The 17,851-nt window shown below is 30.6% G+C and overlaps 1 protein-coding gene across 1 annotated transcript; it reads left to right on the forward strand.

Moving 5' to 3' along the window:
* The first annotated feature begins 2,872 nt into the window (after nucleotides 1-2,872).
* Nucleotides 2,873-12,244, forward strand: MagR (Iron-sulfur cluster assembly 1 homolog MagR). Its single transcript, XM_067267912.1, has 4 exons — nucleotides 2,873-2,978; nucleotides 6,769-6,822; nucleotides 9,534-9,639; nucleotides 11,955-12,244. Exons 1-4 carry the CDS (start codon nucleotides 2,883-2,885, stop codon nucleotides 12,101-12,103), a joined length of 405 nt encoding a protein of 134 aa, XP_067124013.1. The 5' UTR covers nucleotides 2,873-2,882; the 3' UTR covers nucleotides 12,104-12,244.
* Nucleotides 12,245-17,851: the final 5,607 nt, after the last annotated feature.

Below are 17,851 nucleotides of genomic sequence, written 5' to 3' on the forward strand. Positions count from 1 at the left end.
CAATAAATAATCGCTCGTTACTTTTATATTAGATTTAAAAAAATTGGCAATAATTTTTATTTTCGAAATTTAAATATGAATTAACGGTGTATTAATTGATTTATTTTGAATGAAAATATTATTTTTTGAAACTACATATACACCATTGTTAAAATTAAATGTATAATTATGTATTTTTATGTTGATGAATGATCCCAGATTTACTTCCAATAATAACAGATTTAAATGTCCCAATAAAAGGAACAAAAACATTTTAAAAATAACATTATTATTATTATTATGTTGGGTGAAGTGAGATATACTCGGTTAAAACCGGTGGCTGTGTACTATGCCGGACCAAAGTCAAGGCATAGTAACCAAAACAGAAATTAAAGAAGTGTATCAGTGTGTGTGTCTGTATTCAGGAATTTTCTCACAATATGACATGTATTCAATATAGTGGCCTTCTGTAGTGTGATGTATGTGTTTCTATTCAATTCTAATGTGCCCAGGCTTTTGTGTAGTGTGTGTGGTATGACACCTGTAGAGGAGAGAACTACAGGTACAATAAGCACCCCATCCATCCTCCACAAATGCCTTATTTCCTGGACGAGTTCTGTGTACTTGCTAATTTTTTCAGTGCATGCGATTTTGTATATTGTGAGTGTTTGGAATGGATATGTCTATAATGTATGTGATTTTATTGTGTTTGTCAATGAGTGTGATGTCTGGTCTGTTGTGGTAAATTGTTTTATCTGTGATTATGGCTCTGTCGTAGTACATTTTGTGCGTGTTGTTTTCCAATACTGTCTGTGGAATGTATTTGTAATATGGTTCGTGGATGTCTACTAATTTGTGTTTCCTTGCAAGCTCTTGGTGTATTATATTTGCTACTTGATTATGTCTGTGTAAATAATCTGTTTGTGCCAAGAGCTTGCAACCAGAGGTGATGTGTTGTATAGTTTCTGGCATGATGTGACATTTTCTGCATGTGTCATTTGTGAGTGTTGCATCTTTGAGTATGTGTTTTCTGTAGTTTTTAGTATTTATGACCTGATCCTGTATGGCAATCATGAATCCTTCAGTCTCCCCAAAGAGGCATCCCCGAGCTAACCAGCTGTTTGACGCAGTTTTGTCAACAAAATCCTGGGCCAGATCGTAAGGATGCCTGCCATGGAGTGCCTTTCGAGCCCACGATTGCTTAATGGTGTCTATGCTTTTTATATGTTGTGTAGTGTCCATATGATGTGAGTGTAAGTTTAATGGTGTGTTATTCGAGTCTGCTAGAGTTACTGCTTTATGTAATTGTGATGTTTCTTGTTTTTTGTAGAAAAACTCTCGCAGTGACTGTATTTGTTTGTAGTGAAGGTTAACTATGTCAATCAGGCCACGTCCGCCATCTTTACGTGGAAGGGTTAATCTTTCTGTGGCAGATTTAGGATGATGTTGTTTATGCTTAGTAAGTGTTGTTCTTGTTTTCCTTTGGAGTTGCTCAAGATCTGTGTGAGTCCAATGTATAACTCCAAAAGAATATGTGAGTACTGGGATGACATATGTGTTTATTGCTTTAACTGTGTGTTTTGCATTTAATTGTGTTCTGAGAATAGCATTTAACCTACTTTGGTATTCTTTAATTAATCTTTGCTTTATTTGTGTATGTTCTGTTAGTTTGGCCTGTTGGAATCCTAAATACTTGTAGAACTCGCCCTCTTCCATGGATTCAATAACGTCTCCATTTCCAAGTGCAAAATCTTCTTTCTTCAGGATTCCTTTTTCTATGTGAAGTGTTTTGCATTTATCTAGGCCAAATTCCATTTGTATGTCCTTGGTGTATGAATGTGTGATTTGTAGGAGTTGATGAAGTTGTTTTTGTGTGGATGCATAAAGTTTTATGTCATCCATGTACATGAGATGTGACAGTGTAAACTGTGTTGTTTTTTTGTGTCTAATATTGTAACCATATTGCGTGTTGTTTAACATGTTGGATAATGGGTTCAGGGTTAAGCAGAACCAGAGAGGACTCAAGGAATCTCCTTGAAAAATTCCTCGCCTAATAAAAATTTGGTTTGTTTGTATGGAAGTGTTACTAACCCTGAGATGTAGTGTTGTTCTCCAGTGCTGCATAGTGTTTTGAAAGAATGCAATGAGTGATGGATGTATTTTGTACATGTGTAGGATATGTAGCAGCCAACTGTGTGGAACACTGTCGAATGCTTTTCTGTAGTCTATATATGCCATGTGTATGTTTCTGTGTTGTCTGTGTGCTTGCCGTAGAATGACTGAATCTATGAGTAACTGTTCTTTGCATCCCCTGTGGTTTCTACGACAACCTTTTTGTTGTTCTGTTAGAATGTCGTGTTCTTCAACATGTTTGTATATTTTGTTTGCAATACAGGATGTCAATAATTTGTAGAGTGTTGGAAGACATGTAATTGGTCTGTATTGTGTGGGGTCTTTTTTTTTTTTTTTTTTTTTTTTTTAACTCTTTCCGCCCTGTGGGCACTAAGAGGGCCTCTTTTAGAAGGCCCATTATGGGTTCGGCCAGGCCCACAATGGGGCGACCGGGTGGTGAGGGACGGGGCCCGACATATCCGAACGGACCACCCCCCGAAAAATTCCTGGGGATTTTCGACCCGTTCGGATTCGATCCCGGGTCCCCAGAGCGGTAGGCTGCCACCTTGACCGCTCGGCCATCCGGCCGTCTGTGTGGGGTCTGTGGTATTGTTGTTTTTAGGTTTCATTATTATTATTATTATTATTATTATTATTTTAATTTTTGTATTAAAGATAATTTTTAATGCCAAAATTAAAGTACTTTTAAAGTTTTTTTTTATAGAGGTAAAGCTGAATTATATGATTTCGTTTACATTTAATTATCTTGCACCAGGTGGCAGTACGTAAGAATGCCTGCTTTTAAGATGTCTGCTCCCTTACGAGCTTCGATTAGAGTTTTAAATAAAGTTGGGAAAAAACTTCCTCAGAGATCAGCTCTTGTTTTGGTAATTATAATTGTCTATATTTGTTTTAATACAGTTCAAATAAAACAAATTTAATTCCAAAATCGACTGACCCTCTATTAGACTTGTTATAGGACTGAAATATAAACAGAACATTCATCTATTGCTGCGTATTTCCGAGATAAGGATTTTCAGTTTTCATAGGCTGAAGCATTCCAATAATTTAACTAAATTGCTGGAATTTCTGAGGAATCTCCCACTAAATCAGTCATTACTGATATAATAATCAGCATTCTGTATGTGCTGTATACATAATGAGTTCCTTTTACACTTTTACAGATACATTAATTAAATACAAATAGATCTGACCATAATTTGTACAGAGAATTATTGCCAGATTTTATCTTTTGTAGAGATAGCTATATAGCTCTTTCTGACATATCTACAAAATATATTCTTCTATATCAGAGATGTAAAGATTGTTACTTGTACAGTATTCCTATAGAAGCAGTAAAACAAATAGCCCTTTTTACAAGATATCTGCATTCTAGTTCAATAGACAGATGTTCTGAAAAAAAAGATTGCTAGAAAGTGACTTTTTTTATTTTTGTGTCAGCATGAAAATCTCAACACTATCCTTGCATTTCCAGAAAAACATGCTTTACTAGAAATGTAAGGATGGTGTTAATTATAGTTCCATAGTTTGTTCATCACTTCTTGTGTCAGCTATATAACTTGTAATTTGAAAAAATTAATTTTAAAAAACATATACAGCAAGTCCTCACTTAATGTTGTTTTGTTACAGTATTATTGAGGAAAGATAAAAATACATTTTGAAATAATTTACAGTTATTGATGTCAAATTTTCTGTATAAATAGTAAAATTGATTCTGTGAGGTGGGAAATAAATGGTGGAAGTAATCAAACACATTTTAACTAGAATAATAATAACTGAATTATATCTAGTTTATATTATTTAGCCTGTAGTATTGGTTTCATTGTAAATTGGTTTCATTACATGTCATTTTGCTTAATGTCACAGTTTCCAAGAACCTTAACACGTTAACTGCCATACGACATGCCAGCTGTCGTACTAGTTAGGCCCTCATAGAGCCATCCGACTGCCGGCCGTCGTACTAGTTAGGGCCTCACAGAGCCATCCGACTGCTGGCCGTCGCCCGACATCGCTATAACCAATGTAGTTTCACTCAAGGTTAAATTATCCTGGCTTCATAAGATGTTGTTTTACATCCTAGTGGTTGCCTCTCGCAGACATCTATGAAGTTGGTTTCTGACTGCCGGCCGTCGTATGGCCTCACGAAGTGGTCCGACGGCTGACTGTCGTAGTTTATTTTTTTAATAAAAAGCTATTTTATATCTAATAGTGTTTTTTTAATAGTGAATAATTAAAAAAAGGAAAAAATATCGAAAACTAGTTAAATTATTCTCTTTTGTTACATATAAAGTAATTAATATTAAATATTTCATGGTCTTATAGTCTCCGGTTTCAGGCCATATGATGGCCAGTCATCGTTGATATATTTTTTTTTATCTTCACTCTACCGACTGTTATATAATGATTCTTCTATTTATATCATAATAAAATATTAAATATCAAATTTTCTCATTATGGCCTGAAAAAATGGAAAATATCATATTACAGTTAGCCTGATAAAATGCAAAATATCATATTACAGGTGGCAGTTAACGTGTTAAGTGAGGACTTGCTGTGCAATGATAATTTGATATAAAGTTAATTGGGACTGCACTCAAGTAAGTAATGATATCTGATTGTTTTTTTTTATATTTATTCCAAGTGTATGATTTCCCATATGGCAACTGTATTTCTTTTATAATTAAATAAATCAATCATTAATAATTTGATGAAGAATGATACATCAAAAATAACTGTTTAATGCAACTGACTACTGGGTAAAATAATCCCCAATACATTCAATTATTATGCCTTTGTGTCCTTTGTAATAGCTGAAATTTATCTTTGTATACTAGTACATTTATCAATTAACAGGACTTATTATACTGGAATATTATGGATGCAGATACAAAGTCTTACTGATCAGAAATAATATTTTTATTTAGTTAACCAGAGTGAAGATCCTTATTAATTCGTCACGATCTTTACGATGAATTGTCTCGAGTTGGGTTTTGTGACTCGAGAATGTCCATAAGATGGTTCGAGGAAAGCTACACCTCCACACTCAACAAGTAAATATATACAGTTTATTTACACAACAAATATTTACAAGATGTACAATGTTCGACAACATTACATACGCTATGCAACAAAGATGTGGTATCTCACGTCGGCTTGTCGATTGGGGACTGTTAAACTTCGGGGAATTCAGGTCGTCTTTCGGAGTTGGCTCAACTATACGGCCTGTCCAGTCTCCGCACTTACCCGTCCCTGAGATCGTTGTCAGAGGAGAACACTCTCTGTACGCTCAGCGGGCTGTCCAAGTGCCTGAGACCACCGTATTATCAGTCTCTTGCCCTTCTCCCCGTTTCTCCACCACCCTTCCAATTTAAGGGATTCTACAGCGACAACTTGCGGCCAATCAGATTCTTCTTTTCCCCTGGGAGCTTCCAAAGATGTCCGTCCTACTTCCCGACGGCGTAGCTTACGTTCGCGTCCGTCCCTTGTTTACATTTTTCCCCTCGCTGGCCAACACGTGGCAAACACATTGACCCTTAAACGGAGACGCTACTCCTTTGATCTTTCCGGCCGTTTATGGCCCCAACGCCAGGTGGGTCCAATTATCTCTGTCGCGTGGCTTTTTGACTTAGGATGCTAAAAGCGACCTTTACAACCAGGTTAACTAAATAAAAATATTATTTTTGATCAGTAAGACTTTGTATCTGCATCCATAATATTCCAGTATAATAAGTCCTGTTAATTGATAAAAGTACTAGTATACAAAGATAAATTTCAGCAATCCCCAATACAGTTTGTGGTGTATTATTTATAAGAGCGTATTTAAAGCTGCCAGTAGCTGGCCTGCATAATAATAGTGCAAATCGCATGATTTACCAGTAGTCAATTGCCTACAGCTGGGTATATTAATTTGCATATATTTTGTGAAGCTGGTAATCAGCTCCCAAGAAATTTCTGCTAACTCACCTTCTGTGATCATATTTTGCACTGAGATGACTTTCCAAAGTATGTGTATTAACTCTGTAAGAAAAGAAGCTCTAAATTTAGCTCACAATATTCAAAAATGTGTTTTATTGAGAAAGCCCATTCTTATGTGATGTACAGTACAACACAAACCATGCTTGTAGACATCCATTGGTTGTGCTGTACTTTGGATAGGGAGAAATCAGACTACAAGAGAGCATAACTGTCAAGCTTGTAGATGCTGACTATTAGGTTTTCTCAGAATAAATGAGAAAAAATTATTTTCTTAATTCAGCCTGAATCACTATTTATTCTGTGATATTTAACTGAAAGACTGACTACTGGTGTTGGCTGACTTAAGGCAAATTTAACCTACTGTACTTCTAGAAGAAAAATTCCAAAATATTATTCATTTTTATTTTCTAATTAATGTTATGTTTTTGAAGAATTCTTTTCTATATTTTAAAATATTTATAGAACTAAACTTAAAATGAAATTTAAAAAATTATCAAAGAATTACTTTTAATACAGTAATAATTTTTTTAATGTACAGTATATAAATTTAATTTCTTGTAGGTTTTTTTCACTTTACATATCATATTTTGTCATAATGCAATTAAACTTTAGTGTAATGCTAAATATTTTGTATCATTATTGTTATTTACTAATATGAATTATATTTAAATATATTTATAGACTCAGTCAGCTGTGGATAAAGTAAAACATCTTTTGCAGTCCAATCCAAATGCAGTGAGTGATTTAATTTGTTTGATTGTTTTGTTTTTTGATATAAAATTATAATTGTTTAAACATTTAAGTTCGTAACAATTTAAATTATTTAATATCAATGTGTAATCGGTTCAAACACTATTATTCTCTAGGAATTATCACATCCACAGATTCCAAAAATACTAGCCTATCAATTATAAAATTGAGTACCGTATTTTACGGACTATAAGACGCGCTTTTTTCTTCGAAAAATTGCCTTCAAAATTCAAGTGCGTCTTATAGGTATTTTTTTTTTTAAATTGCTTAAAAATTAAGGTGTGTCTTATAGTCTGTAGCATCTTATAGTTCGTAAAATATGGTAATTTATTTTCATAATTGAATATTAAGGTAATACAAACAATGTTTGAGTCCTTTTTCTTCTTTAAATCCTTTTCATTCCATTCAGGAACTACAAACAGCAAGCGACTTGAAGTAAAACTTCTAAAAATAACAGACAAACACTACTAAAAATCTTCCATACATTAAAAATGATCTGTACATCGACTCTTTTTTGTAGGCTACGACATCTACAAACATTAAAAAATTGTTAAAAATTTCCCAATAGCATCCATGTTTTATAATTGCATTTATTATTATGCAATTATATAACATGGATGCTATTGGAAAATTTTTAACTTTTTTAATGTTTGTAGACATGATAGCCTACAAAAAAGGGTTGATGTAGAGATCATTTTTAATGTATGGAAGATTTTTAGTAGTGTTTGTTATTTTTAAAAATTTTATTTCAAAAAATCACTTGCTGTTTGTGGTTCCTAGAGGGAATGAAAAGGATTTAAAGAGGTAATGTTGTTTGTATTACCTTAATTCTCAATTATGAAAATAAATTACTCAGTTAAAATAATCCTGGGCTTAGTGAAATTATAAAATTATTTAAGTATTGTAAATTACATTCTTAATATATAACTAATTTACTTTTAGTATTATGTAAGTAATAAAGCCAATTCTCTTTCATTTGTTGCTTTATATAATAAAATGCTTTACATGTTTTATATTTTAAAAAAAATCAACTCAATGAAGTAATAAATAGTTTAAACATAGCAAATTTTAAAAAGCATTATACATTTTACTTAGTTTAGATATTTTCATGACTTACAAGAATTAAAGTTAAAATATTGTTTTATTATTTTTAAATTAATTTATTTTATTCCATAAACTTTTTTAAAGCATTGTAATATTAAAGTTGCAGTTTAAATCTTTGTTATATTTTGTAAAATTAAAAAAAAATTATCTTTGAATTATTTTAAAATCTAAAATTAGTTATTTTTACATGAAATCTGAGTAAAATAACACATTAACAACAATTTTTTGTGGATAAACTGCAGATTATTATGTTTGAAAGGCTATTTCAAAGAAGGATTGTGCAATGCAGTTGAATTATACATTGATATGCATTGTATACATTGATTTTAAATTGCAATTATAAACTTATCAAACATCTTTTCTTTTGTGTAAAGTCATTAAGAGCATTTTTAGAAAATGAGTTGCCCGAGGGCCATTTGCTTGAATTTGGTAATTGACAGTCTGATACTGGTCCTAGTAGGAGCAGATTTCCTGAATTTCTGGGTGAAGTTTGTCATTACTTCTGTATATGTTAATCCACTAAAATATGTGATTCCCTCTTCTTGGATTGGCATGTTTCACATGATCTACATTCAAATGAATTTGTCACCATTTTCATAAAAGTGGATTAAGACCTTATAATCACCCTGTATATAGACAATCATTTGAGACTACATGGTGTGGAGCACAAATTTACATAGTATTATTTACTGACACATAACCTGAATAAAACAAGGCTATTATGTTCTTTAAGCCATTTATATGTTTCTACACTAGGAGGGACTTCTTGTACACTTTTACTGTAAGCCACTATTTACTGTATCTGCATTTCTCTTTTAGTCTCTAGTTGCTTATATGTTTGAAATGTTGATTTTATGTCTATTTTAGTCAACCAAAATTTTGATCTGAAAATCTGAAAAGTTGGCTTAGCATAACAATGCATTTTGAATATCAGATATAAACTATTTAATTCTTCATATTATAAAGTTTAAAACTTTAATAAACATTTAAGAAATTAGGAAATTTTGTTAATATTTTTTGATTTAAAATAAATGAATTTTAAATTAAAGTATGTCAAAAAGAATAAAGAGAAACAACTTATTACATTTCAAAGACTCATGGAAAATGTGGTAATGTTTAATATTTCTAAAATAATTAAAATTTCAGTTTTAGAAATCATATACAGTTTGACAGAAAATGAAATAATAGAACATAGTTTAAATTAATATAATTTGATAAAAGTTTTAAAAATTTGACTTTGTAAAACAACTCTTGATCTCGCAGTTAACTCCCCCATAACAGTGTGTGTGGCTGCCACTCCCCTCTTTGCCATGATTTCTAGACAGTTTTTAATGCATTGCATGTCCCAAAAAGTTTTAGTTTGCAAACTACTAGAATGCCTGATTTTTACTGGACAATTCCAGATTAATGAATTTCTTATATATTAATAAAATGATTTATATATAATTGTTGAATTGACGATGTAATGAAAAGAATGGTAAAAAATATTTTAGATTAGCTGATGATTTTTTTTTTAATATTTATTTTATATATAAATTTGTCTTGTATATAAAAAGCTTTTCTTTAATAAGTAAATAACAATTTTAAATCAGGTTGCTCTAAAAGTAGGAGTTAAGCATAAAGGATGCAATGGACTCAGTTATACATTGGATTATGCTATAGAAAAGGGAAAATTTGATGAAGAAGTTGTACAAGATGGTAAGTTCATTAAGTTTTTATTGCTAAAATTACTTTGATACAATACATATCATAATTAACACATAAACAAATGTATTATTTCATCAATATTAATTTCAGTAATATTTGTTTCAGTAATTATATAATATAATAAATTTTTTTAAATTTATTTTTGAACACATTCATTTGGATTGAAATGTATTTAGAGAGATGATGTGATAGTCATATCAAAATATTTAATCTCTAATCATAATAATTTGACATTGAGCATTCTGGACATTAAAAATACTCCTTTAGAATATTTCTTAAAGTTACTTGCATTTCCTCTTCATATCTTTTTAAGCTTTTGAATGTCTAAATTAGTGATGGGACAATTGGAATCAGGAATTGGAAAAATCGGTCATTTTCTGGGAATTGGAGTCAAGCAAATCTCGTCATGATTTCTGACTCCTAAAATAATTCTTCCACATTTTTATAAGAAAATTAATTATTTGTTAACACAATATTAACAATTAATATTAGTTTATTGGAACTTTCATGTTTACAAAACAGAGTATGCAACACCCCATTCATGAGGTGACGTCTGTCATGGCAGACTTTTCTTTCATGAAGTCAGAGTGATGAGAGATTGCACTTGATCAGTACCAACTATTCCCATTTTAGGTGAGATAGGGTGACACAGTTGCCATCCAGCCTGCAATCTGTATTCTGTATCTGTTCTGTATATATGTATAAAAAGCGAAATGTTCTGTCACCACACACACACACACACACACACACACACACACACACACACAATGTAAATTTAAAAATTAATTTGATTTACAATTTCAATATGTCAAAACAACTTTTAAATGGTTTTTAAAAACATTGTTCTAATTTTTAATTGATTTAATTTTGATTTTATTTTTTAGTATTAGTTTCAGTGTAAAGGTCAGAGTTTTAATTATTATTTTTAACATTTATTTATTTATTATTTCTCTCGTATATTAACTTTGAACTGAATTATTATAAACTTTATAAAGAAATAGCTTATTCCAGCAACTATTTTTTATTTATCATGCTCATTTATCATTTTAATTATTTAATGCTTTTGGCTATCTGTGTAGCTGACCTCAGGATCAAACACTTTTAAATAGAATTATTTAAAGTTTAAATATATATTTTAAATAATTCTTGTTTGGAACATTATAAGTTGAAAAAAAAATAAAGCAAAAACATTATAAATTGAGGATACGTGTAAAAGTATACAGCAATGATGAAACTATACAGAATAAAATAAATAAATAAAACAAAATATCTTGTTCTAGTCTTTGGTATCATCGTCTGCTGTGTTTAGCAAAAAATTTGAAAGAACAAAAATCATTAAAGATATTTGAATTCTGGCTTGGCCTGCATAAGAAGAAATGATGATGAATGACGTATAAGACTGCTTTTGAAATTTTCAACTGGCTCTAGTTTTAACATCCTTCAAAATAAAATCTTGATGTTTAGTATTATACATCAAGATACAGTATATTTTACAAATTTTGGCTAGACTGTGTGATATGTGTGATGTACTGTACAGTAGCAAGGTTGACTCTACATTAGTATATGAATTTAACTGGTTTTGAAACTCATCTCTGGTCACTGTCATAGATTCTGTGAATAATTCATAGTCTCTAAGTAGGTAATACACAGCACCTGGCCAAGTTATGTGCATTACAATAACTGTCAGTTGTAAAATAACAGGTGATAGAGATTTGATAACTTTATACTAGTAATGAATTTTTTCAAATGTTTAAAAATTATATTGTCAATAATTTGACATAATTGTCAATGTCAGTTATAAAAATTAGTGATAATGAAACTTATACTATATAAGCTTAAACATTAAAGAATTCTTAATGTTTAAGCTTATATTTGATGTAAAAAATGGTATTATATATTAATACCATTTTTGTGCTGCTCTATTTTTAATAATATAAAAAAAAGAGATCAAATTAATTTTAAATTAGCTTAGTATAAATGACTTATTCTCAGGCTAATACTTCTAAACACAATTCAAACAACAAAATACTTATTTTTGATGTTTACTTTTATTATTTAATGTAAAGAATAAATAAATTTATTGTTGTAAACCTTTTTTAAAATATTTATAGTAATAAGTATTAATACAGTTCTGTTAATTATAACCATAGTTACATTTTATAAAAATTAATTAATTTATATTACTTGCAACTATTCTATCAAATAATTATAATTTATGTAAAATTATAATTATATTTGTCTAAATAAACAATATTTAAATACAATTGATTCAGTTACATATTTAATCATCTATTTTTATTCTTCAGGTGCTCGTATCTTTATAGATGCCAAGGCTCAACTAACATTATTAGGAACTGAAATGGATTTTGTGGAGACACCATTGTCTAGTGAATTTGTCTTTAACAATCCAAATATCAAAGGAACATGTGGCTGTGGGGAAAGTTTTACTATTTAAGTTTTTTCAATTAAAAGAAGAATGCTTAATGTTTAAGCTTATATTTGTATTATAGTATTGTACAGTTTAAATATATACTTTATTGTAGATATAAAAATTTGGAAACACCAAATATTAAAAAATAAATTATGAAATTATTAATATCATGTCTGTTTTAATAATTTGTTTTTTTGTTGTTAAAGTTTATTATAATTGATTTATGATTAACGATTTTTTCAAATATTGGTGGTAATTTATATCTATTACTTCTAATTATAATTTTAAAAGTATTTATAAAAATTAACTAAAATTTTTACTCTTTTTTTTTTTTTTTTTTTTTTGATTGAAATGATAGTGAAGATACTTCATATATTTCTGACTATAAATATTACACCGCTCTGACCTTTATTAATATTTTTGTTACTATTTGTTTATGTCTGTTAAATATAATTATGTCGAGTTTATTAATTGAAATTTACTGAATTATTAATGAAATTTGAGTTGGCAGAATGTAGTTTCAAAAGTTTAGTTTTAAAAAAAACAAAAATAATAATATATTGATAACCTATAATCAAATATATGGAGGAGGTTTTGAGCAAATGTAATGAAACTTCAGGGGTGTTTCATCCAGGAGGGGGCAAACGACTACTAATGGTCGAATAAACCTTTCTCCTGCCCCAATAGACATTCCAATAAGACAGTTATTTAATAGCATATGACAAGCAAGCACAATGGTTTTAGGCTTTGAGGATATAGTGTAAATCGTCGGTTCATTTTCCGTAAAATCAAATTGGCTGGCCCGATTACAAATTGAAATTTGGCTGTGAATGGTATGTTAGACTTAAAAACAATTTGTTGATATATTTATTAATTCTTGAAGCAGAGCACTTTTACCCCTCTGTTTATTTTGATTTCCTTCTCTCATTTGTTCGGTGCTGTTAGTGCTGTTTTTTCCTTTTAATCTAAATCATACTTATCTTCTATAATCTGTATTTGCATTTGATTGTTTATATTATAAAATTTTATATTTAACAATTTTAAATACAGTCAAACCTCAGTTTTCGAACCTAATTCGATCCTAAAAGTTGTTCGAAAACCTTTTGTTCTAACACCGAAACAATCAATAATTTTCCCTTGAACAATATAAAATGGATTAATCCGTTCCTGACCCCCAAAACAAAGCTGTTTTTAAAAATCTTTTTAGCTGTATTTCAAGCATAAAAATGCCTACAAATGCAAATATATATATTATTATATTGTATACTGTATTTGCATATTTATATGTTAATTAAAACCAAAATGTTCCGTCACCGCCAACCGAAACCGAAACTAACAATACAAAGAAGTACTGTAAACAGAGACTCAACTCTGACTGCCTGCATGAAATGTAACCAAATCAATCAAGACTGCAACAAGTACTTTATCCACACTTTCCGAAATAATATGTTTCAATTGATTTGATTTCAATTTTAATCTAAATTAATTACTTAATTTTGGTTTTATTTGTAGTTTATTTCAGTTTCGGTGCAAAGTCCAGAATTTTAATTATTGTATTATTATTTTTAGTTTTAATTAACTGGCTACCTAATATTAATAAATATTAATATTATAATATATAATTATATATTAATAAATTATTGTCGTTTAATATAATTTAAGCATATTTAAACACGAATTCCCGAAAAAAGATTTAGTCATTCTCTTTATTATATTTTGTGAGGTTCACTTTTGAAATTATTCTGCTATCTAATTTTACTCATGAGCTGACAAAATGGAGTGAGAAATCTAATTAAGTAATAATTAATCTGTCTAAAAAAGAGTTGATGTTCAGAAAAATATGTATAATTATTTTAAATATTGGGCGTTATAAAATAGGCGTTCAGATGTAGATTCCAATAAGGTCAGTGGGGTGCTAACAGCTGATGTCTCCCACGTAGAAAAATGTTGTTTTTTTTTTCTAGGTTACGTTACAAGTTTCCAGGGGAAAAAAAGCGATAATTCGCTTGTATCTCTCCCCTTTTGACACGCGATCTTGTATATTTTTAAAACTACAACGTCTCACCTTTCGTTACAGTTGGGTAGGAGACGGACATCACGTGTTTGCTCACGTTACTTTCTACGTCAGAAATCTCCTACTTTAAAATTTTATTGTTTTTTCTCGATATAGGTTATATGTAGTTAATTTTTATGATGACATACTGTAATAATATTACAGCAGCTCGGGTTATATTAGAGAGTATTCAATTTTATGCGATACTTTTCAGGTTGACGCGATAGTAGGCTATGTTTATACAAACTTGTGAAACATCCCCTCTCCCTTGACTATTATTAAATATACTTCATATTGAATGTTCAATTAATAATAATTATATTAGTCATGTAATAAAAATATCTGGTAGAATCATATTTCAATCTCGCGATAGTATGTTTACAATCTTCAGAGGCGATAGTATGTTTACATAAACTTGAGAAACATTCCCTAAATAAATACATAAAAAAAGTGTTTTACCCTTTTAGAAGGTATATTTAACAATTTTATTTGAAGTAATTTAAAGCCTTTTATATATAAATTCCAATTTTATCAATATTTTAATTATTAGTGAAGATAAAATTGCTGTTAAATTAAGATTATTCACTTTAATAATTAAAGGCAAGGACGTCCACGGTAGGTATAGAAGTAAATTATCCAATAAACTTTTCCCTGAAGGTTTCGTGAATAGATGGGCAATGAATCACATCCGAAACCACAACTCTCCTAGGCCGTCTGATGAACAGATTCTAAATTTTTAAAAATTTTAAATCTATAAACAACACTCAAGTCAACACATGACAATACGTGGATAATGCTATTTAATAAAGAGCAAGATTTTAAAGTACAGTAGAGAGTCGTTAATCGGAACCCCGGTAATCGGAACCGCCGGTAATCGGCACGATTTTCAGTCGGACTGTGTCGTGCTGAATCGAACGTTTTTTGATACTAAATTTACTTCTAAAATATAATTTTCATGTTTTTATATTCTTCAATATATTTATTTTGTTTGTACAAAATGCAGAAATAATTTTTAACGATACGATAGCCTCGATTATTATAAAAATTTTCGTTAGGCTTAAAATCGACGAAAATTCAACACGAAGCGACACGCAACGGAGAAAAATTTCAACATCGGACAGGTTAATGTATTTTTTCGTACATAATCGGTAATGGGAACAAATGACTAATCGGAACAACCCCAGTCCCCAATTGATTCCGATTTTCGACTCTCTACTGTAACTAATTACTGTTTTTCATTTTTTATTACAGACTTCCAGTGAAGATTAAGTATGAACAGTCATCTTTGTTGTAACAAAAAATAGGCCTATATCAAATATTCATTTCCATTTATTTTATAAACCGTAAACGTTAAATGCAAATTATTTATGCAAATTCATCTGTATGCCGCGTAGGCAAAAGATTTAAAAAAGCTTGTTTAAATCGTTTTTAATGATAAAACTTTATTCGAAAGATAGACAAAAGAATTTATCGCATTAAACATTTCTGTCTAGGAACTTTTATAAAAATTATTTTTGATAACTGATAAATATTTTAATCAAGACATCATATTATATTATAACAGAGTTACATGTTATATTATAACAAATTATGAGATCAACATGAAATAAATCAATAAAAATTTTCGAAATTTAAATACTTCATATTAAACCACTTTCAGTTAAATAATTTTAATGCTTCAAATAATTTTTTATACTTAGAACAATTTTCAAAACCTTTATTTAAAAGTTCAACACAATTTAAATGCAACAAGACTATAGTAGAAACAATTTAAAATATTTTAAAAAACGTTCTCCTGAGAATTCAATTAAAATTTCACAAACAACTACTAAGCATTATTACCATATAGTATCCAATATGCTATATTATGACTTAAACCTCATATGTAGCTAAATCAAGTAACATTTATAAACGAGTTAAAAACTTCTAGTCACAATAAATAATCGCTTGTCTGGCCTTTATCTTCTCCAAAATAATATAGTCAACGTAACTATCGAGTAACAACTGTCGACAGTTAGAAATACTTTCGCGGTAGTCTCGTTCAGCACAGTAATTTCGATAGTTGGCTATCGACAAAAGCAAATTCACTCGATACTTTCACAATCGATTGTACTATTGGTCATGTCTAGGCGCCACTAACTTCTGAATCGATAGTCCTGTCATTGAACGGCCGGGCCGTCGACTTTCTTTGGCGTGAGAAGTATAGGAAGTTGGCCATCTATGGCCGGCATTTTTTTTTAACTCTTTCCGCCCTGTGGGCACTAAGAGGGCCTCTTTTAGAAGGCCCATAATGGGTTCGGCCAGGCCCACAATGAGGCGACCGGGTGGTGAGGGACGGGGCCCGACATATCCGAACGGACCACCCCCCGAAAAATTCCTGGGGTTATTCGACCCGTTAGGATTTGATCCCGGGTCCCCCAGAGCGGTAGGCTGCCACCTTGACCGCTCGGCCATCCGGCCGTCTTATGGCCGGCTTTTGCCGAATAGCACGTTTGGCAAATATGAGTTCAAAAGTTTGTTCGTGAACTGAATTATTTGAAAAGCGAAACGTTCGAAATCCGAGGTTTGACTGTATTTTTAAATTATTTTTTAAAAATACATTCGAGGACACGTACGGGGCAAGATTAACGATTATTTAGTGCTTATAATATTCTTACATATGAATACATAATGTTCTTACATTGGCAATACTTAAATATGCCATTAAAACTACGAATCTGTCTGAACTGAAATACAGTACATCAGCGGCATATAAATGGCAGCTTTCTGTCTTCCTGTTATATAAATGATTAATTTTGCTTTTTATGTTTATCCACTTACGTTCATTCATACTTTCCCGTGGACTGTATTTCTTTTAGTAGAAATTTTTAAAAAGTGTTTAAAAGTTTTTTTTTACAATTATATTGCATAAATTAAGATCATTCACACACTTAAAAGATAATTTATTTATTTGAGTCGTTTGGAAAAATCAAAAATTTCAACATTTTATTTAAATCTATAAAAATCCACTTTAACGAAAATTTTCCTTCAAAAAAAGAGCGTGTCCGAGGAAAAAGAGAATATACCGTAACGGATTTTATTCATTTCATATATGAAATGAATAAAATCCGTTACGGTAAGTAAAGTAAAGTAAAGTAACTTATTAACATTAAAACTGAAAAGGAAGGGCTAGAATATACTCATCAAGAAAGAGGCGTTGGATCCAGTGAAATTTTATTAATGTAAACGCGATGCCAATGGTAATAAAAGAATAGAATATCATAGCAAATGGACAATTTTCTAATGGAACAACGGTAAAATTTAAAAAGAACCTGTATTATTTGTATGATTTCTTTACTAGATACATGCCGCAATATAGTCGGCCATGGATACATGCTGGCACCGTATGCTACCTTTTGATAGATTTGCTTACAGATGTAACGCCGCTCCAGATCTCTCAAACTCATACTTGTGAATAGCCAAAGCTGGAAGTCTCATCTGACTCCACAAATGCTTGATGGCTTCCCACACCAGCATGCTAACAGAGGATAGTGTGCCGTTTAATCTATAATAATAAAAGCAGGATTGAAGCACTCAGAGATCCTCCATGATCGGACAGTATAGTACCTACGAATCAGAGACATAGCTGTGAAATTTTGCAATGTGCTATATGTTTTGCAGCTGTATATGAAAGAACAACTATGAGTGAGTAGAGTCTACCAGTGGCCAAGTGATAAAAC

This window comes from Centruroides vittatus, unplaced genomic scaffold, assembly GCF_030686945.1.
Source record: "Centruroides vittatus isolate TY-2023 unplaced genomic scaffold, ASM3068694v2 contig_3117, whole genome shotgun sequence".
Classification (NCBI taxonomy): Eukaryota; Metazoa; Arthropoda; class Arachnida; order Scorpiones; family Buthidae; genus Centruroides; species Centruroides vittatus.